The 21,508-nt window shown below is 44.5% G+C and overlaps 1 protein-coding gene across 1 annotated transcript in view; it reads left to right on the top strand.

Moving 5' to 3' along the window:
* The window catches only part of AMOTL1 (angiomotin like 1), a 54,669-nt gene extending 44,886 nt beyond the window's left edge, over nucleotides 1-9,783 (top strand). The window contains exons 9-13 of the mRNA XM_071432754.1: nucleotides 1,832-2,022; nucleotides 3,330-3,455; nucleotides 4,712-4,938; nucleotides 5,639-5,908; nucleotides 6,837-9,783. Of these exons, the coding sequence (XP_071288855.1) occupies nucleotides 1,832-2,022; nucleotides 3,330-3,455; nucleotides 4,712-4,938; nucleotides 5,639-5,908; nucleotides 6,837-6,940 (918 nt within the window). The 3' untranslated portion in view covers nucleotides 6,941-9,783. The remainder of the gene's footprint in view (nucleotides 1-1,831; nucleotides 2,023-3,329; nucleotides 3,456-4,711; nucleotides 4,939-5,638; nucleotides 5,909-6,836) is intronic.
* Nucleotides 9,784-21,508: the final 11,725 nt, after the last annotated feature.

The following is a 21,508-nucleotide window of genomic DNA, read 5'->3' as shown; positions in this document are numbered from 1 at the left end:
CTTGAGAGTTCAGGCTATGTCTGTTCGTTTTGGCAGAAAATTCTTCTGTAATTTACAGATTGTTTATTTTTAAATTTTTTTTTGGTACTGTAATTAGCAATTGGTTGTTGGGTTGGCATAATTTTCGAATGCCTGCACCCATTCCATCTAGTCAGTTTTAAGAGGAAAAATACTCTTAACTTCTTGTCTCACCTACAAGCTTTGCGAGAAAGCTTTGGGGTATTTTTACTATTTTTATCTATACTATTTGTTTTTGAGCCACAATGTTGCAGAGACTCACTTTACTTCAAAATACCCCAGCTTTTTGCTTCAGAGCTGTTTTCTCTGAGTAATCAAAGTTATAGCTATTGAAACATTTTCTCATTGCAGAGAAAAAAAGGTGATTTTCTTTTCTCATTTTTACCAGAGTGAGCAGAAGGGACCCAGCACACAAAGAGACAGTGAACCAGAATCTCTTCTGTCCCTGGCTTGCTGGTAGCTGAATCCAAATGGCAAATCTTCCTTATCATTGACACACTAATTGGGAACAATAAACAAGCCCTTCCAGTCAGCACTGCAGGCTCAGTGTGCAGGGCTGGCAGATGTTTTGACTCAGAAGATTACAAGCTCCTGTGATGTCCCAGGATACCATTTGTAAATCAGGACCACACTTCCAAAATACTACCTTCCTGACAGAGGTATGACAATATTTTTGCAGGAGCAGAGTCACAGCCATTGTTCCCAAGGGCTGCTCCATACTGCATTTCCAGAAAGCATCTTCCAAACATGTTGTTACTGCACCAGAGGCAAAGGCTGCAGCCCTTTCCTGGTATCTCTAGTTTCAGTGGTACAGCTGTGCCAGTGGAACCTCAAGGTGCAGCATGAATGAGAAGCCAGTGCTCCTGAGACATAGTTTCCTCTTTAGCACAATACCATTCACCATGGAGTATAACAAATCTCTTGCATTTTTTAAATTAATTTATTTCTACTGTGTTCTCCCAGAGCTTCATGCCTCTCCCCTCATTGTGCACTCATCCCTCTGTTGAGCCAAGGACTGGATCTCCCTCTGCCTCCCTATCAGCAGTGAGAGGAGCTCAGGGTAGCTCCCCATGCTGCTGAGGTGACTTAAATGAAAGTGCTGTAACTGGGTGGAATAAATCCTGCCTGGACAAGCACTTTTCTTGCAGCATAGATGGAAAGAGTTGTGCACCCATTGCTGCTTGTCAGCATCCCATGGGAGCCACCCCACAGGTGCCTGGGAATCTTCTGCCCCTCTAGTTAGAACGTTAGCTGTTACACCATGAAAAGCATCCCCTGAGGGCACAAGAGAACTAATGTGCCAGAAGGAACAAGCTTAAATGCATGGCTGGGATATTTTCCCAGCTGCTGTTTTAAACAGGGTACATGTAACTAGGTCACAAGGTGCTTTTTTTCAGCTTTAATATATAAACCCTCTGGTAATAACTGCCTGTTCATACTTAGCACTGCCCAGCCATGGGCATGAAGTCCCAGCAAGAAGAATGTATTTTAAAGCTTCATTGCTTCTTTTCCTATCAACTTTTTTTTTCTACTTTTTCCCTTGGCTTGGGTTATCCCAGGAAATCTCTACACATCCAGGGTAGCTGCAATATCCCTGCTTCTGTCAGCATGGTCTGGGGAAGTCTGTGCTAGGGTTGCACATATGGTCAATGTGCCAGTTCTCCTGCAAGCTAAGGGATTTAGCCTGGGATTTCCACCTGCCCCTGTCAAAAGACTTGGAGGTGTCTTTGAATGTGCCAGAAAACTGAGGAAAAAAGGGTCAGCATGCCATGCTTGGTGGGGCATGAATATCTGTCACTGTTTCCACTGGCAGAGGCAGGGCAGCTACCAGGCAAGCAGCCTTCCAGAGCATAATGCCCCGGCCCTCATGGAGCTGGTGCGGGAGAAGGAGGAGAGGATCCTGGCCTTGGAAGCTGACATGACCAAGTGGGAGCAGAAGTACCTGGAGGAGAGTACGATCCGACACTTTGCCATGAACGCTGCAGCCACAGCTGCCACAGAGAGGTAAGATGGCCTTGCTGCAAGCAGGCAGCTCTGTTCACATGGACAGCATGGCAAAATAGTACAGAATGGGTGCTCTCTTAAGGCTGGATGTTGCTTGCCTTGCCCTGCTGAGTCACACTGCCTGGGTTAATGCACTTCTTCTGGGTGTCATGCCAGTGAGATAGAATAGTTGCTTGAGACAGGATTTGTCCTTCTGACTGGGTCCAAAGGCTTATCAAATCTAGGCATCAGATGGAAGCAATGGCCTCTGGGAGTCTGAAGGTGCCAAATTACACAGCACAGGTAAGGCAGCTCCTCCCAGTACCCTGGCGGAGGGAGCAGGGACGTGGTATATAGCTGCACCCATCCCATGGCCTGCAACAAGATTGTTTAACCTCGTTTTAAAAACATGTAGTAAGGGAAATTTTATTGCCTAAATAACCCTTTTCACCACTTCACTAATCTTCCAACTAAAATGTTTTTCCTGATAGCTAAGCTAAACTTCTTCACTGCCAATTATCTGCATTGATTCTTGTCCTTCCCAGGCATACAGGATGAACAAATGACCACTGTTGATGTTTAAACAGTCTTGTAAATATAGGAAGACAGATATTCCCTGTTCTATTTTCCCTGGTCTGAACTAGCTTCCTCCTCTCAGCCATTCCTGACATGCCCTCGTGTAAACCCTTTCCCTTTCACATTGTGTATGTCTGGATATCTGTCTCCAGTTTGTCTGTGTCAAAGCTTGGTGGCCAAAAGTACAAAAGGCAGTGACACTTCCCAGTGATCAGGAGGATGGGATACTTAACTTCTCAACCCAGTTTCTTAGGAACCAAATCCCCAGGAAACATCCTAAAGTGAGTTTTCCCTTTGAAATGTGTTTAGATATGTGACTCAGGATGGACGTTCCTTTTGCACTCCAGTCTAGGCAGCAATTACTGCGCTGTTTTTCAACTTCCAAAGCGTAGAGCTTTGTTACTGGTTCATGATGTAGTCTTGTTGACTGGGAACCTTGGTGCGTGGGTCCCTCTGATGTCTGACCCTGTCCTTCTGGGTGGCTGTTATCCCTGTGTGGGTCACCCATGATTCCAGCATGCTCTCTGTTCCTTTAACCCAGTTAAATAAATGGCATTAATGACCCAGCCCAAGCTGAGAGTAGCCTGCTCCAGGATGTCCCGATGCCAGGTAGCCATCTGCTTGATGGACAGCATTCCTGGCTTGCTCTTTGAACATGGGTTTGGGGTTTTCTTTGCAAGTTTCAATGTCACTTGCAAAAGGCAGCTTCACAGTGTCAGGAGCCTGACTGACCGTGGTGAATCCTTTGCCAGGGATGCCTCGGCCCCGAGCCACTCGCACAACGGCAGCTACGGCGAGACGGCGCTGGAGGTGCGGGGCTGGCAGGAGGAGGAGGAGATCGTGCAAGCCAACCGCCGCTGCCAGGACATGGAGTACACGTAAGGGATATGCCTTGCCATTCCTGCTTCTTGGGGGGTTGGGGCTGGGTGCAGATAAACCAGGATGCCCTTCTGTTCCTTCCGACATGCCTGGAAAGGATGGGCTTGGCTTCACTTTGACTTAGTTTTGCTCTTCAGCATTCAAACAGGGATTAAAGAATTGTTGTCATAACTTCCTCCCTACCTTCCTGTTAAGCCTTCTGTGGCAAACCCAACATTTTTACAAAGCAGAGGCTGTTCCACTATTAAAAGTAGTCTGGCATGCAAGGACACAAATTTGCAGACACTTTTATAAAAAAGGTGTATTTGTTGCTGTGGAAAATACCAGTGATTGTTTTTACTGGGTTTGGGTTTTGTTTTTCACTCACAGATGTAAGCTAATCCTGCTTCCAAGGAAGTAGTGGAGTTTTGCCACTGCCTTCATTAATATAAATTAACATCTTGTGTTTAAATTGCTCATTAAACGTGTGATGATGAAAACTAATGCTTTCACTGCTTCACAAAATGCACGTGCATTGTATTATATATTGTATGGCACAGTCAGGCTAGTAGTTTGACTGTCAAAGTGTACATGTGTACAGTACACAAAGTGTACAAAGATTTTTGAAAAACATAGTTTTGTAGTTGTTCAGTATGATTTGGTGCTAATCATTCCTGGAGAAGAGTTCAGATAATCTCATTTTTTTAGTGATTTGAGAGTCTTTAGGGTCTGTAGTAAGCTTTACCCAGCTCTGAACACCATTGTGCTGATTGTTTTTGCAGCAGTGAGGGAGAAGGAAGAGCCCAGACCACCTCTTAGAGAAACCAAAAGGAACTCACTTCAGCAGGTCTTTTTACTCCAGCTGACAACAGACCTGAATCCTGCGGTTAACCCAGTCTGCCAAAGCATAGTTTCCAGATTTGGCCCCAGTGCATTACAGGGGTGAAAATTGCCTATGTGTTTGTATTGTAAATGTAGCAATGTGCAGCCTGGTCAGGATACTGCTCCTGCTGGGTTAGTCAAACCATAGCATAGATGGGTGCAGTTAACCTTGCAGAAAGGTTTTGGCTTAATAGCTAGAAATGCTGTCTGTTTTGAAGTGCATGGTTGTTCTTGGAGGAACTGCCGGGAGCTGTCTTGCCCAAGTATCCAAAAGCAGAGAGGACAGAGCAGCAGGGCATCTGCCTGGGGACCTTCCTGCTGCCTCTAGGTGTAGAGACCTGCCTATATGAATGTTTTTTCCATTCCTGTAAGCAGAGCATTCATATTTTGGCAGAATAAAGAATCTCCACGCCAAAATAATTGAGAAGGATGCCATGATCAAGGTCCTTCAGCAGCGGTCGCGGAAGGACCCTGGCAAAGCTGACAGCGCCAGCCTGCGGCCGGCTCGCTCCGTGCCCTCCATCGCCGCCGCTGCTGGTGCGCACTCGCGCCAGACCTCGCTCACCAGCAACCAGATAGCTGAGGAGAGGAAGGAGGAAAAGCTCTGGAAGGGAAGCATAGGTGAGTTCTGCTTTTGCTTTAGTTCATCCATCACTTCATGCTAATCCTTCTGCTTGAGCTTAGCCAAAGTGCCTTGGCACACATTGCCCTGACAGCTCATTTCCAGAGCACTTTCTGTGGGCAGGATGTGTGTCATTGTGCTTGAGTAAAAAAAAACAGTAATTCTTTAACCTTGCACTGTATCTTAATTACATTTTAAATCATATTAAATCATTCTGCACTGATTATAGAAAGCTATAGTTGAGGGAAGGCCTCCTAGATACAAGCACAAATGTTTGTAACTTTATGGGAGTAAATAACAAATTTGGGCTAGAAATAAAGCCTGAATAAAGTTAATCAAGAGGGCGAGAATCCCTTTGGATAGGGCAGCATGATGTGATGTGGCAGATAAATGGGAAAATCAGGGCTGGACTGCCTGTTGTTTGGGTCCACATAGGATGGGGGTGTGGAGGTGTGCAAGGCAGTGTTGGGAGGAAGTGCCACTGGGATGGGTGTGGAGGAGGCAGGGAGGGGAAGCTGCTTTCAAAAAGCTGATTTGTAGGAAAGTACCATGTGGATGCCAGAAAAAGCAGCATCAAGGGGAAAAGCTAAGCCAAACAAAATGACTGGAGCCATACCCAGCATCTTGTAGCTCTGGGGTGGGATGGGGGACAGCACATGCATTTGAGCCAGGATGTGACTGACCTCTCTGTGTTTTCAGGGCTGCTCTTGGGAAAGGAGCACCATGACCACCCATCAGGCCCCTCTCTGCCTCCTCCTTTGCCCTCCTTGTCCTGCATGCCCGTCCCAGTGCCCGCAGCCTCCCACGCAAAGACGGGCAGCAAAGACAGCAGCACCCAGACGGACAAAACCGCGGAGCTCTTCTGGCCCGCCACTGCCTCCTTCCCCGGCCGGGGACGCCTGGGTGCCACCCCGTCACACAGCCCAGCCCCACGGCCCCTGGGGACACGAGTGGCCAGCGAGAAACTGGGTGAGCTCTGCCAGATCCCTGTCAGTGCAAAATGTCAGCATCCCCCCCCCCCCGGGAGTATCAGCAATCCCCAGAGACACATCAGTATTAATGGGGGCAAGGTGTGGGTATGTAATGCTGCCACAGTTTGTAAGGTATGGTGGAGGTTTCTTCAGGGAAACTAAAATTATAGAGAGAGAACTTTCTAGGGCTGCTAGGGTGGCTTTGCAGAGCTTTGTGCTCAGCAGCTTCTGTAAAGCTCCGTTCGTCTGTGGCAGGCTAGATATTTATGCTGCTAGATATAAAATTTAGAATTTCACACCTTGAAAACTCTCCCCACCTGCTCAAAATCTCCTCTTTTTTTTCAACTGAAACCATGGTTGGTTAAACCACCATTTTCTCCCTAATTTTTAAAGAAAAGCTGGGGGCAATAGTAAGGAGAAAGTGGAGATCTTTTTTATTTAGGAGCGGTGAAGAAGTACAATTTTAGTTATTTTTGAAGGGTGGAAACTGCTGGTTTGCAGTCCTAGCAGAGGAGACATTTATTTTATGCATGTTATTTTGAAAGAGTCTGTTTCTTATACATTCATCTCCTCTCAAAAGCATCTCCTCTCAGAAACATGCTATGTATCATTAAAAGGGCTGACTATCACAGACCTATATGGTCTTTAGCATCCCTTCCAACCCAGACTATTCTATGGTTTTAGCTAAAGAGATTCTTTGATGTGTATCTCTTAAATACCACCTCGGGGTCTGTGCACACCGACACACCTGCTGTCGTTGTGTGGGGAATTCAGCATCACACGTTCTTAGTGTCCTAAACAAATATGGCTTTCAGTATGTAGGGTGTACAGGTAATACATGCCCCACCCTCAAGGAATGGGTTGGTATTTGCTTTGAACAACTTGAATTTGGACTGAAGACCAACTTCCCCTTCTTTCCATTGCAGAGAACTCCAGCCACGGGAAGCTGCCTGACAGCAAAGGCAGAGTGAGCAGCCTGCTCCACAAGCCTGAGTTTCCAGACACAGACATGATGGAAGTCCTCATCTGAGCAGAGGACAGCATCTCTGGGGTTTTGTGTGTGTACAGCCAGGCCCAAGATGGTCCTCGGTGTGCCAACCTTGAAAACTAACCCTGAGAGTGTGAAAAAAGACAAAGTTTATTCCCAAATTGAAGCTAGAGTCTGACACGTTGAGACTTTTCACCAGGCGAGAAGTCAAGAGCACTGAAGAGGAGTGATGAAATGAACGTCTGACGTTTTCTGAACAGAAGGGGTCATTGAAAATGGAAAGTGGTGTGAGAAGGGGAGTGTTGAGGAAAAAGTAAACTGTGTTTTCTGGCATAAAGAGAAAGTAGTGAAGTTACAGACTGGTTGCACGCTGCTGCTCTGTTTTCCTGCCTCAGCAACCAGGACAGGGAGTGAAATCCTGTCTCTTTGGAGGCCAGAGAAAGTTTCTGAATAATCCAGGAAAAACTTGCATCTTCTCCATATCAATGCATTTCTCAAAGGTTTCAGTCTCAAAAATTTCACTTCTTAATTTTTGTGAATAATTGGTCTGTAGATGTACACGGCAGGTTCTTGTAAGTATTTGTTTGAAGTAGCATTGGTGTGGCTTTCCTGGGCAGGCAGGTCAGGTGCCTCTTTCCTGGCTGGACAAGTGTTTCTCTTGGAGCTGAATTTACAGTACAAATATTCATGTCTTGCAACCTCAGAGCTTGCTGAGACTTCTTTTTTTGATAGGAGCAGTTGTTGGCTGGAATTCTCCTGGTGGATGAATGCAGAAGGGGGAGGGGGGACCCTGCTGAAGCAAACCCTGTTGTAACCATAGGAAAGTTTCAGGAGGGAAAGTTAGGGGAGGATCCCAGCAGCTCCCTAAAGGCCTGTGAGTTATAGAGTTCCCTCAGAGGGGAGCTGCATGGGTTTGTTTTTAGAGGAGTTAAGCTGGGTTGCCATGTGAGATCAGAAGATACCTTTTTCTGGGCACTGGTTCATCGTATTTGAAGAATCAGTGTATTTGTGGTAAGAACAAGATTTTTCCTTACTTTCAATTCTTATAGCCAAATCCTAGCTTCTTTGAGCATACCAACCTGCTGTTTAAGCTGTTGTGGGACTAGACATTAAGGAGTGCAGGAGCAGGCGGGGAAGGGTTTAACTGCAAAGCAGTACGTGAGCATCATGGGTTTTCTGTGCTGAGCTGCGGTTTCTTTTCACCTTATTTTACCCAGGGTGGAACATTTCTTATTTTCAGCCTTGAATTCAGTCCCTGAATTCAGTAGGAGGCAGCCAGCTCACCCACTGTGTTACTCGTGGCTTCGTGCGCTGCACATGCCGATGGGGAAATTTTCCTCTGCGAGGCATTTCTGTATTGGCTTTGCAGTTCCTGCTTGTGGTGCACTTTAAGGAGAGCTTGACTTTGGGAAAAGGAGCAATGGGATTTAATGTGAAGCTACCCAGAGTGGAAAAGTGATGGGTGCTAGAAGTAATCGTGCACTCAGGGCTGGCTCGAGGTCACCTCTTCCCGTAGGCGACAAATCAGAGCCCTTGACTGTTGAGAACACCAGACATTTTAAACTCTGCTTTTGCCAAAAACTGAAGCCCTTGTGAACTCAAAGCCTTCACAGGCCAGAGCCTTGTGCTCAGTACTGCCTGGCTGATACCTATTGTTTTTAAAAAGAACAAAATTGCTATGGTAAAGCTATGCACTTATTTTTGCGTGTACTTAGAATTAGACGTATGTTGTTGTCACCCTCTTTCTGAGTTTCACACTTGTTAAACAAAGTAGTGGTAGGTAGGTTGTGCAGGAAGCAAACTGTGTGTTTCAAGTATTAGCAGCTTTGCATTGTGAAACCAAAGGTGTAAAACCCTTGGAAGATGTTATGCAGCTTAATATATGCCTTGTAAGATAATTTTTTCCCCTCTAAAGTTAATTTAAACGTTGTAATTGTTTGCATAAAAGCCGGGACCGTGTGTGACATCACCACTGACCCACTTTCGTGGCTCTTCCTCAAGCATCTGGAGTAGGAATGGGGCAAGAGAAAGACAAATCAAGGGAATACAAGTAAAATGTTGGTGCATTTTTAATGGCATCACTTTTTATCCAAGAAATAAGGATACCCAGGTGCTTGGAAGTCCCTAAACATTTTGTTACCAGCTGTAATATTTCTTTTGCTGAAACTCTTCAGTAAATTGTGTGCAGGCAGACAGTGAGGTGTCCAGGAGAAACAGTGCTGGATCAGCATGGATCAGCTCTCAGTTATGTTTGGTAGTGGTTCAGCTCGATTTCTCCAAGTCAGCTAGAGTACAGCACTCCTCCTTGGGGAGACCACAGTCTCTCCAGGTGCTGCTATCCAAAGCTGGCTTTACAGTTGATGCTGCCCCAGATATAGGAAACTGTTAGAGACTGTGTATGCAACAGCTGAAATAAACCAAATTCTCACCAATTCTGTTGAGCTCAAGAGATGTTAGTTTTCCTGGAGGGAAGGTCTGGAGGAGTGGTGTGTCTCCCTCCAGCCCAAGCACTAGCAGGACTTGGATGGAGTACTACTGCCATATGTCAGCCCCGCTGAGCAGAGCGGCCCAGCTCCATTTGTGCTGGCTTTCCCAGCTCTTTGAACTGTTTTGTGTTTTTGGGAAACTGTGCTGTAGCCATTCCAGGTGATGTCAGTGGTAACTAGTTGTAAAATACCGTCATTCTTTATTGCTGTTGGTTGTATAGAGAAGTTTGTGTACAGTGTTTTACAGCTGGAGGGTTATTTGTACATAGGGGGGGAAATGAAGGATGTTATGTGTCACCCCCAGCAAATGTTGATATTGTTGGTCAGCCAAAGATTTCTTATTCTTTGCTGTTTAAATTTGTGCCTTACTATTGTAGATAATAAATGTATAAACATGTTTATTTTCTCACTTTTCCAGTGTGAATACATTCAGTCCTCCAGAAGAAAGAAGTTTAAAAAAATTCTTGAGGCTTTGCAAACAATGTGTTAGGACTAAGAGGGGATGCCTCAGGGACTTTTAAGGTTGCATCTTCTCCATTTTTCATAGGTGTTAATGAAAGGCCCCACAGCAGCTGACACCAGTAGGTGTATGTGGGCATGAAATCTGTGGGTCTCCAAGGCAGAGGATCAAACTGGGAGCTTGCCCAAGCAAGAAGAGCATGATTTTAGAGATGATCAAGAAGAGATATGATTTTAGTGAGATTGTCTTCACTGGAAGGAAATGAGAGGGGAAACTTAATGAGATACTTTGATGAAGATATTAATATTTTTTAGGCCTATGTTCCTGCTAAGCATAGAACTCACACTGATTTTTTTTAAATTTTATTTTTTCTTGAGGATCTGGGGCTTCTTTATTTGACAGATGTTGGATCAGTGTGAGTGAGGTACCTAAATATTTTTTATATCTAGATGTTCTTGAATTATACACTGTGCTCAGTAAGGAATAAGGATCAGATCCCATTTCATGCTGTAGTGCTGGCAAGGGGAATGCTCCAGCCTGGTGGAAATATTGTTCCTATGTTTGTTTATGCAACTGAAATAAATGGGGGGAAGGGAGCAAAAGTGAGCCAAGTGTCTGGCTCTGAGTTAGGGAGGTTTGCTCAGCAGGCTCTCACATGCTCTTGAAAGTGTCTGTTAAAAAATTCCTGAATCAGGTCCCAGCGAGCTGCAGGCATGAAAGGCATGAATGCCACTAAGGGCCTCTCTCTCCTATGAGTTCTCTGCCTGTCCCAACCTTCTCTCCCCAGATCCTTGCACAATTGAAAAGAAACAACCTGTCCAGAGCAGGAGTGTGTTAGCAAAGATCCAGGAGGGTTGCAGAAGCTTGAGGAGAAGTTTGCTTGACCCAGATCCCAGCACCCTGTGCTCCTCATGCAAGCACAGGTCGGCCTGACCCATCTGATCACTCCATCTTCAAGATATGGCAGCTGGCAGTATTTTTTGTGCCAAGAACAAAAGTTTGGTGATTGCTGAGAGTGTGGCTTTTTGACTTCCTTCAAGTCAAGATTTGACAGTTAAATTTCGCATGTATCTTGTTTTTCAAGATACATGCCAAAAAGATGGAAGAAAAGGAAACTAACAGAGGCCAAACCAATATAAGGATGGGAAAAGCCTCATGGCCAGCTGTGTTCAGGTACAACAAGGAGGGGGCTTATTCCATTTTTGGGTTGTGTCTTCACCAGAGATGCTCTGGCCAAAAACCAGAATGTCAGTGTAACACTGTCTGCAAGTTAAATATATTTTGCATATTAATGTCAGGAATAAACATGCAAAGAAGCAAACTTCCAGAGTCAGTTTGATTAAACATTAAAGTTCATTATTCCAAAAGTAAGTAACAGACCTGCATTGTGTAAAGAAAGAGCTCAGAAGAGCTAAAAATATTAGCAAGATTGCCATTAAGAAGCATTCAAAAATCTAGTCCTATCCAAAATGACAGGACCTTTACAGGATTCACTTGGATTCCGTGCACTGTGCAGCTGTGTCATCTCTTCTGTGCTGGTTTGTTACCATTTTCAGGGCTTTTCTCCTCCCAAAGTTTGAGAGGGGCAAACATACAAACAGCAGTGAGGTGCATTCTTGGGAAAAAGCTGTGATTTCACACATCTTTAAATACCCTCTGGGTCTTGACTTATAATACATTGCAGTGAAACATAAAAAGTTCAGATCTCATTCCCTGGCAGGAAGGATGCTGCCACGATCCTGCTTGTCATCAGGATCCCCTGTCTGGGGCCTGGATGCAGTCCAACAAACCGGGCTGGTCTTGAGCACCCCACTGTGTTCCTCGACCACTGTGGGTCAGGTAAGTCAGCCTGAAGGTGGTGACCCCCCTCTCTGCAAACCAAAGCAAGTGGGGAAAGCAGGGCACAGTGTCCACAGCGCAGTCCCACCTGAGGGAGGGGCAAAAACACGAGCAGCTGCCGTCGTGCCGCTGTGATTAATGTTCATCCAGACCTTAAGCTGCAGCCTCGAAGCCTCGTAAAACCAAACACGAGTGCCCAGCATTCCTGAGCTATAAAAGGCCCAGGAATTCATTGACTCGAGGTATGAAGACCACAAGCTATTTTCTTTCATACCGACCACTTCAGCTTTAGATGAACAAAGTATCAGTGTGCATATTTTCCAGAGTAACCCTGCATGGCCCTGCTGCAGTCCAGAACCCAGTCCTGTGCCAGTACCCTCCAGTCTGACACAAAGCAGGGCAGCAACTAAGAGATGAGCCCCAGGTCTGTGTTGGCCCCCATCCTGTGAGAGACTGAAGACCTGCAGCAAAGTTTAGTGCTGAAAGGGAACTTTTTTCCTCAGTACCACATGATGAGGCAGCGATGGAGCTTTTGGCAAGCTAAACAGGATGACAGTGCTACAACCTTTGAGGAAGTCATACTCACACCTGACCTGACCATTGTGGTGGCTTCTCCAGCTGCTTGGTGGACTCTTTGACTCCTTGTTCATGGCTCCCCTGGTGCCTGTGTGCCCTGTGTCTGTGGAGAGCCCGTGACCCTCCAGGCATGTGAAGCTTCCTCCAGGACAGCTGGGCTCAGAATGAGAAGAGGGGATTGTGATGGCAGCTGACATCCCTCTGCTGGTCCCTGGTTTGGGCCTTGAGCAGCCCAGGTAGGGAAATACTGCTGGGAGGAAGCTCCAGAAGGAAGAAAGGTATTGTAAGGTGTGAAGAGGTGGAGGCCCTCTTGCTTGGCCAGTTACTTGGAGCATTTTTAAGATGACCCTTTCTGGTAGGCTTGCTATTAAAACTGCAATGCAATTTGGTGTGCAAAAAAATTGTTTCTTGGTGTAAATCCCATCTGAATTCATAGAAGGAGCCTTAAAAACCACATGTAGTTCCAACACCCCTGCCCTGGGCAGTGACACCTTCTGTGAGACCGAGTTGCTCAAAGCCCCATCCAACCTGGCCTTGAAGGTTTCCAGGAATAGAGCATCCATAACTTCTCTGGGCAGCCTGTGCCACTGTCTCACCATCCTCACAATGCAGAATTTCTTCCTTATGTCCAATCTAAACTTTTCTTCTCTAAAGCCATTACCCCTTGTCCCATCACTACATGCCCTTGTAAAAGCTCCCTTTCTGGCTTTCTTGTAGCATCCCTCTTGTAGCTCTGGCTCTCATCCTCTCAGTGCGCATCCTTCCCTGCTCTGCTGCACCCTTTCACCCTGCTGCCTCCCACATCTTTTTCCAGCTCAACCCTGCCAGAAACAGGCAGTGAAAGCCCAGGCAGTCAGGTTCTCATGTGTCACCAGTTTTACTGTTCAGTTTTAAGACTGAACAGCTTAAGAAGTATGAGCTACCCTCATCTAGGTGCTTGCACAGTGCCTTGCACAGTGGGGCCATGTGTGGTAGCCCCAAATCATACTCTCAAGCTGTAAATAAGGATATTTGTTGATGATCATTATTATCTGCATGCCAGCTCTGTGCACCTCTGCTTTTAAAATGAAATCATTGTACACATTCCTCAAGCCTAAATCTGGTGCACAGGTCAGAGCCCTTTCAGTTAAGGTGTTAAATAATGCCTTATCCCCACCATAGGGCTTTTTTTAGATGGCTGAGCCTTTCTTTTCAGATGCCATGAGTGCCTTATCGTGTTACCCAGATGGCTGTGTGTGCTGGCTCTTCTGCCTGCAGCGCTCTGAAGCCTCACCCGACCCCGAACAGGACTGCAGCACCAGCCTTCATTATCCCTGTCCCCATCCACCACTCCTGTGCCATTCCCCGGAGCCATGGGCCAACTCCTGGGCAAAGCCAGCTGGCACACGGCGTCTGCGTGGGAACCACTCCCTCTGCTGGCTCATCCCGCCTGCTCTTACCTTGGCACTTAAACTGGGAGGGCTCTGGGATGGGGGTTTTGGTCTGCAGGGTGAGTCCAGCATGTGATGATGATGCTAATACCAGTAGTACAATAGTTACAGCAATTATAGTAGCAGCAGTCGTAGATGAAGAGAGAGCAAGAGGGATAAAACTAAGCCAGACTAGGAGGAACCTGATCTAGTTGAAGATGTCCACTGTCATTGCATGGGGGTTGGACTAGATGGCCTTCAAAAATCCATTGCAATCCAAACCATCCTATGATAAAGCTACAAATAAAACATAAGAATAGGAATCAGAAAAACAAAATAAGAAAAACAGGAATAGGAATAAGCACAATAAAAATTTGGTTCATTATAGGGAGCAATAAAATTAAGAAGAGAAGAAGGAGAAGAAGGAGAAAAATAAATCTGATCACCTCTAGTGGCAGAAGAAAGTTTGAATAAAAATAATTTGATTCTAGAGTGAGCAAGACTTTCATGTTAAGGGAAATTTTTCTGTTATCCCCCAGTGACCCCTGGCTGTGACCAGGTCTGTTCAAATGTAGAACTTTCCAGGTAAAAAAGCTTGACCTAAGCACGGTGCTTTGAGCTTGCAGCAAGAAAATGGGATTGTGTGATCGTGGGAACTGGGCCTGCATTTGAACACTAATTTATTTCACAGCCCCTGGGTGTGACAGTTCTCTGTGCATCATCCAGTTGAACTGTTCAGACCCAAAACAGCTACCACAGACCAGGCTTATTTCCGTTTTAGAGAGGAATTTCATACACCCCTTTAGAGCAAACATTTCCTAGCACTCCACAGCCTGCACCCCACCCATGTCAGCTTTCTCCCTGGATCTTTCACCAGCAGCAAGATTTTTCCCATGTGAAAAACATGCTTGAAGTTGGGCTTGAAGTAGAAGAGACTTTTCTCTCAACCCTGTCCCTAACCCTAGGCCTAAGCCTAACCCTAATGGCAGCTTGGCACTGAGGCAGAGGTTCTCACTGCCACAGGTGTACAGATTAAAAAGTGTTGAGCTGGCAATGCAGCACACTGCCCTGATGCCCTTGCACTGCTTTTCCCAGTGCCAGTGTCCCTGGAGCTGCAGGCTCTGCAGCAATCTGAACCCTAACCCAAGCACTAATGGCAGCAAGATTTCAATGAAAATTATTTCATTATTTTAGCTTCACTTTGATGCACTTCCTTTCTTCCAATCCCATTCCATTGTTTTCACTTAATTCCTTCATGAAAATTCTTCATTTATTGAAATTATTTATTTGAAATGTCAAGATTTCATTTCATGAAATAAGTGAAATGAGGAATCAAGAAATGACATGAAATAAAAAGATAGCAAAGGAAATAAAATGCCACAAAATGAAATTGAAAAAAATGTGTTCTGGCCTACTGAATGCTGGATGAAAAAACCTCAAAAAGACCAAGCCCTGGACTCACTCCCCCATTTCCAGAAGCTGGTTTTGCTGAAGACCCACTGCTTGTCCCACTGTGTCCTTCATGCTCCCACTCCACTGTCCCCAGAGTGTCTCCAATCTGTTTCTGCTGCATTGGCCAAGAAAACTTGTGGGGAGTTTTCAGCTTCCTGACAAATCTCTTTTCTTAGGAAGAGCAGCTTCTGGGTTTGTCTGTAATTATGCCATTCAGCATCAAACCACCCCTCCTATGCCCAGCCAACACCTTGGGTTTGGAGATGATTTCTCAGACACTCAGTTATTCACTGTCCCTGCAGCTGCCAGGGGCAGCTTATCCTACCAGACTCTCTGCACTTGGCAGGAAAATACATAGCTGACTCTTAGGATGTCCAGGACATAAAAAAAACTCTTTGGTTTATTGATATTTTCACTCTAGAGATTGTATTTCACTTAAAAAAAAAACAAACCCAAAAAAGAATTCCAGGTATTTAGAAACATCTTGGTCTTGCTCTCCCATTTACAACAGCAAGGACCAAGACTAACTCCACCACAGGCAGCAGTAAAACACTGGGATAAAACCAGAGCCATGCCAGTCATAGGACTGACATGTCAGAGCACTGGTTTTTTGAGCATTCTAGGACAGAAATTAGAGCTTTAAAATCTTCCAGCTCCCTGTCAGAGGGCTCGTAACTGACCACAATCTCAGATGTTGCTCAGCATTTCCCACAGACACCGAGTCCTTTGGAAAGCCTGGCTGAAAGACAGGCCCCTGAACTGGTTCTCTAAGGAGCACCTGTCTGTGCTGACTCTGGAACTCATTCTTTGCAGCTGAAAGAAGTGCTGCTGAGCCCTGGAGAGCACACAAAGAGTCCACCTGGGCCCACTTAGTGAGCTATCACCTCTTTGCCTAAAGCACATTGCAGGAGTGGGAAGAGTTTCTTTCTGTCCTTGTTACTCCCCTCATCTTTCCTGCTTACCCCTCACACTCCTTCTGATCTATTTCCTATAGATCTCAAGATCTATTCCCTTTACTTAATTTCACCATTTTATTATCTTTTTTCTGCATCTGCCAGTTCTGCACTGTGTTTCCCTCCAGCTGAGTGCAGTCCAAACACCCTCCAGGTCTTCTGTGAAATCCTGCCTCACATTCCCTTGTACCAAGGCACTTTGTGGCATCTCTCCATTTTCTTGCAACACACTCACTCCAGTTCTCAGATTTGATACTCTTGGCAAGGAGTAATTACTGGGGGGAAAAAAAGGGATGAAATTAAGGAACAAATCCACTCCAAACCAACAACTGCTGAAGAGGAGCCAGCAAGGCTACAGCGGTAAGGAATGGAGAAACTTTATCCATGCATGCTCCCATTTGCAATCAGCAATTGCCAGTAGCTTTCTATTAAAAGGAAGAGTAAAATCAAAAATATTTCTGATACATATCACTGCTAATTGATGAAAAATACTGACTTTGAAAATGTGGAATTTTAATGAAATCTTCATGCCAAAGGCATTCTCCCTCTGGATCCAGACATGCTCTCATGCTCTGAAGCTACAGCTGAGCTAAGAGACACCTCAGCAGCCAAAGCAATGTCCCAAGCTCCATCCTCCTGCAGGAGTCTGACCTGGCAAGTGTCAACTTCCCCAAGTGACCAATGCTGAGCACTTCTCCTGCTATCCCCTGCCTTGAGCAACATTAACTCTGAGCTTCTGCATCTCTTGTGACCACCTTATGCTCTAAGGAGGGTCCTTGTCTTGCTCCAAGTGGTTCAGCACCACAAGGGTAAACTACACCCACTTCCACCAGGATCAGAGCTGGGATGCCAGCACCCTGTTCTCTCCTAAGATCCAGGATTGAGACTGGAAGAGTTACATGCCTAGGCCACTCCTGTAAATTCACAAAAGCTGAAGTAGAGCCAAAACCTGAACCCTGCTTCCCTCCCATCTCAGAGCAGGGCTAAAATCATTGCCTCATCCCTTTGCTTCATGCCCAACTCCATGAATATAACAAGTTTTGCAACACAAGTCCATCAAGAGCAATAAAATCCAGGCCCACCATCTTGGCTGCAAAGAGACTCCAGAGCCCTGGTTACAATCCCCTGCTCTAAAGCCCACATAACACCAATCTGGCTTTTATTCTATATTGGAACAAATGGTAGAAAGGTATATTACATAAAGAAGGAGTTTTATTTGCTTTTTTTTTTTTAAATTATTTGGCCCCAGAATTTTCTAAAATTATTCATTCTCTCACCTGAAAAGAGGATGCATTGAAAGAGAGAATATACATTTTTAAAAGCATGCAAAAATTAAAATATGAGGTGGGCATAAAACAGCTAGAGATTTCAACATCTATGAATAATTTCTATAGTTCTCAGAAAACATGATTTATTGTTGTTACCATGAGCTTACCTATGCTCCAAATGAAATGAATTCAGCAAAGTTTCAAACTGCAAAGAAGTTCCAATGAAGTACTACCTTCTAAAATAAATCATAATGCTGCACTACCCAAAAAAAATGTTGCAGTGAGAAATGTGATGAATCCATCTATTGCTAGAAGGAGTAATTGGGGAAGTTGGTTTAAGACAGTCCTTTCAGGGGTGCAAGTGATAGTTCTTATCACCAGAAGAAAGAAACCCAATTTCTTGCCAAAGAAACCCAACTTATTCCCAAAAGACTCCAATTTCTTCCACTCTGTGTTTGATGTTGACAACCTTTGTTGCTGCCTGGTTTCACCACCAATCCCAATCACCCATGTGCCACCAACTTCAATTTGGCAGCCCCAAAAAAGATACCAGCCACAAGGGACCCCATCTGAAAGTAAGCAGACTAACTGGCAGATGTATCCTTCACCTCATCCAACTCAAACTCAGCTTGTTCTCCCAGTGCAGGAAAACATAACCATTTTTCACTGGAGAGAGCCCAACTGCTTGAAATCCCATCCACTAAAACAACTCAGAAAAAAACAGAAATAGCCCAATTTCTTAACAGGAGTATTTCTGAGACAAGAGCTGGTTGAAGTAGTAGATTTGTAAGTAACGCAGCACCAAAGGGATAAGAGCTCAATACTCAGCATCCAAATACAGCTTTTTGTGGGACTGAACACCCTGTTTTCATTCTGCCCTTCACCCTGAGTGCTGAGCATTTAAGCTCTTCAGAATACAGCCTGCTTTACAGCCTCCATTTCTACAAAAATTATCATAACAGATACCCATTGTGGTCTTTCAAATGATACTCTCGTATGCAATTTAGAAATAATCTTTTCCTATGCAGCTGATACTGATTTCAACAGAGAGCAATCAGATTTCTCTGTTCCATTCTTTCACTCTTTCATTCTGTACAGCACTTCTTACCTCTACTTCAGAATGTGTTTCTTAGGCTTGGTGGCAAACTGGGATTTGGATTAGGAGACATAATTTTAGATATATATGACCCTTTCTTCTCATTAGAGCTGGACTAGGCACATTAGAATTCCAAGCAATTTTGTGCTTGTTTTTTTTGTCCGGTTTTGTTTTATAATGAAAGTTCCTCACTTGAAATTACAAGTTTTGGTAAAATCAGTGACTTAAAGGTTCTGGTCCTGAGCTACTGGTCAGATGCTACAAAGGGGAAAGAAAACTACTACACAACCTTCGGTATATTCCAACTCTGAACTAAAGCAATTTAAAACTAGACAGTCACTATTTAATTTTTCCCCATCAGACACAGTATTATTGTCATTCTTGAGTTGCATCCCATGATACACCCATCTATGCCAAGAAAACAAAGTCAAGTCTGAGATACAGAAAAGCCAACCTGTCTGACCTCAGTCCAAGGAGGAAAGCAGCACAAAGGTAATATCTATCTGTGATTGAACAACATAAGAATTCAATGTGTTGGGGTTTTTTGTTTGCTTTTTTTTTAAATTTACTTCAAATGAGTGACTGGGGCATGTACAGAAGTATTACTTTTTTTTCTGCTTATCCACAATTCAAACAGAGAGCTCAGAGAAGCCTTTCTTAGGGAATGTGAATTTTCCAGATGTGTCCATTTATGCTCTGCTTGCACTGCAGCTTGGGACATACAGTGTGGTAGCAAGGCTGTATTTGCTTCTATCACTAGATATGATGTTTCAGTCTGCCTTGGTAAGGAAGATACAGCTGAACTCACAACGAAACTCACAACAAGACTTTGTTTCCTTGGAAGAAGCTTCCCAAAATTTTTCTTCCAAACAGGCATGACAAAATCAGACAGGGAGTTTTGGTTTTGAATAACAACTAATTAAACTCCCTTCTAGAAGCTGACAGGAGATGGAATGAGGATGGAATGAAAACATGGATGAAAACATTTCTGCGGGTACTTCCTTTCTCTCCTCCTTAATCTGTATCGAAGAGCACTATGCCATGAGAAAGAAAGAAAATCAAAGAAGCACCTACATGTGATTCTGACTTTCCTTACAAAAACAAAAGAGCTTCACACTCCAACTAGCCCTGGCTGCAGATATGAATAAACACTTGAGTCTGAAGCACTTTCTGAGCATCAGCACATCTCTTCAAGGCTTGAATCCTAGATTTCTTTGAAGTGAAACACTTGAGGGCAACAACCCCCATGCATTAGATGCTTTGACCTTGTGTTCAGATCTCTCCTCCAGCATGAAAGACTTTCAGGTATTTGTATTGTAGAGAGCAATTTCAGCACCTCAGTGGGAATTGACACCTGCCTGGCTGAAAAGAGACACTGGGCTGTCACCACAGCAGGCACCAGCTGGGCTGCCCATGAGACACTCCAAGGGAAACAGAGCAAGTACCAGATCACCCCTGCCCCAGGATTTTACTTCAAACAAAATACAAGTGAACAGAGAAACTGGAACTCACCAAAAAAGGTTTGGATGTTTTTTTTTTTAGAAAAGAACTCCTTCCAAGCATTCATAGGATGCTTACCTGGTACCTGTAACAGTGAGAAATCCTGAAAAATGCAGATGGCAATCCTGCTGGTTGTAGTGGGAAGCTGTAATTTGAAAGACAAGGCTTTGTAAAAAACCTTAGAAGTTTAACTGTTAGCCCCCATGGAAAACAGATCCTAGTTTTCAGTTGCAATGCTATTCCAAAGGTAGCCATAAACAATAGGGAAACTGTTTATAAAGCAGACAGGCTTTGTCTATACCTACCAGTCACATAAATTCAGGTGTTTCTTACAAAAACACAGGATTGAACAATCCTGATTGCTGGGAACTGCAAAATAATCCCTTCCTTGAAATACTGAACATTAACTTTCTTCCACTTCACCTCCTGGAACAAGTTGTCTTTGCCAGGTCCACTGTCCTTGTTGAAAGCTATTTGTCATACTGAACAGGGGCTCCTGGAAAAAAAACTCTGCTGAGAGCAGAGGTGTAGAATGTCAATCTGATTTTTTTTTAAGAACTCACAGTCACACTACAGTTTTACAAAAACAAATGACCTGCTTACTTTTCCTGGATGCATGCAAGAAGGACAGTAGAAAATTAAACATCAATATTGAAATCACTTTCCTGACAAAAAAATCAAAGAGCACTTCAGATTTTCCAGTACTAGTAAAGAAAGTTCCATAATTAATGATACAAAACCCACCAAAAGGTAAGATTTGAGATTCCTTAATTAGCATATTGTGTTGGTGTACTGCTAAGTCCTCAGATTGTGGGTCAGCCTACACTCCAAGAGGCTGAAATACAAAAGCTTTGCGGGAGAACATCACAGGTAGGATCTGCAAATTCTGTGATGGAGCTGAAAAAAAATGCCAACAAAAACCCTCAAATGAAGCTGCAGCCTGGAGCTCTACATTCCCTACAGATCTTTCTCTAGAACCTGTGAGGGAGGGAACTACTGGGAGAAATGACCCAGCACATCTTTGAGTCATGCCTCAATTTAAGGAAGGGATGCTCCTGCAGGTGTGCAGAACAGCTGCCTGCATGCCTGTGGAAGACCTCATTCAACCCCAGCCATCTGACTTCTCTAAAGTTATTTTTTCCAAGAAAAATTACATTACTCCAGGAACACAAATGATGGTCACTTTTGCACATGTGATTTTCCATGAGGGCATTGAACTGGCATTCCATCTGCCTCCCCATCCAATAAGACTGTGCTCACTCACTTTGGCACAGCAATTATATTTCAGAATACTGTGAGACCAATGTATTTTTTTGCTGTTGCCATGACAACTATGTTGCTAGGTTGGACCTGAAGCAGCAGCTGGATTCTCCACCACCAGGCCCTGACAAGTACAGCCCTTAACTTTTTTTCTTCCCACCTTCTAAACATGTTGCCTATCTACCAAGATGTTAGTCACTTTATTTTAAGAGACTTAGAAACTACACCCATTTTTCTGCTTCCCAAGAATAATTTCTACCGTGAGGCAGGCAGCAGAAATAACACAAACACACATTCCTCCAGTAGCTCAC

This window comes from Agelaius tricolor, unplaced genomic scaffold (assembly GCF_023055355.1).
Source record: "Agelaius tricolor isolate 1412-34295 unplaced genomic scaffold, bAgeTri1.0.p SCAF_9, whole genome shotgun sequence".
Lineage (NCBI taxonomy): Eukaryota > Metazoa > Chordata > Aves > Passeriformes > Icteridae > Agelaius > Agelaius tricolor.
This window is presented reverse-complemented; position numbering and strand designations above follow the sequence as displayed.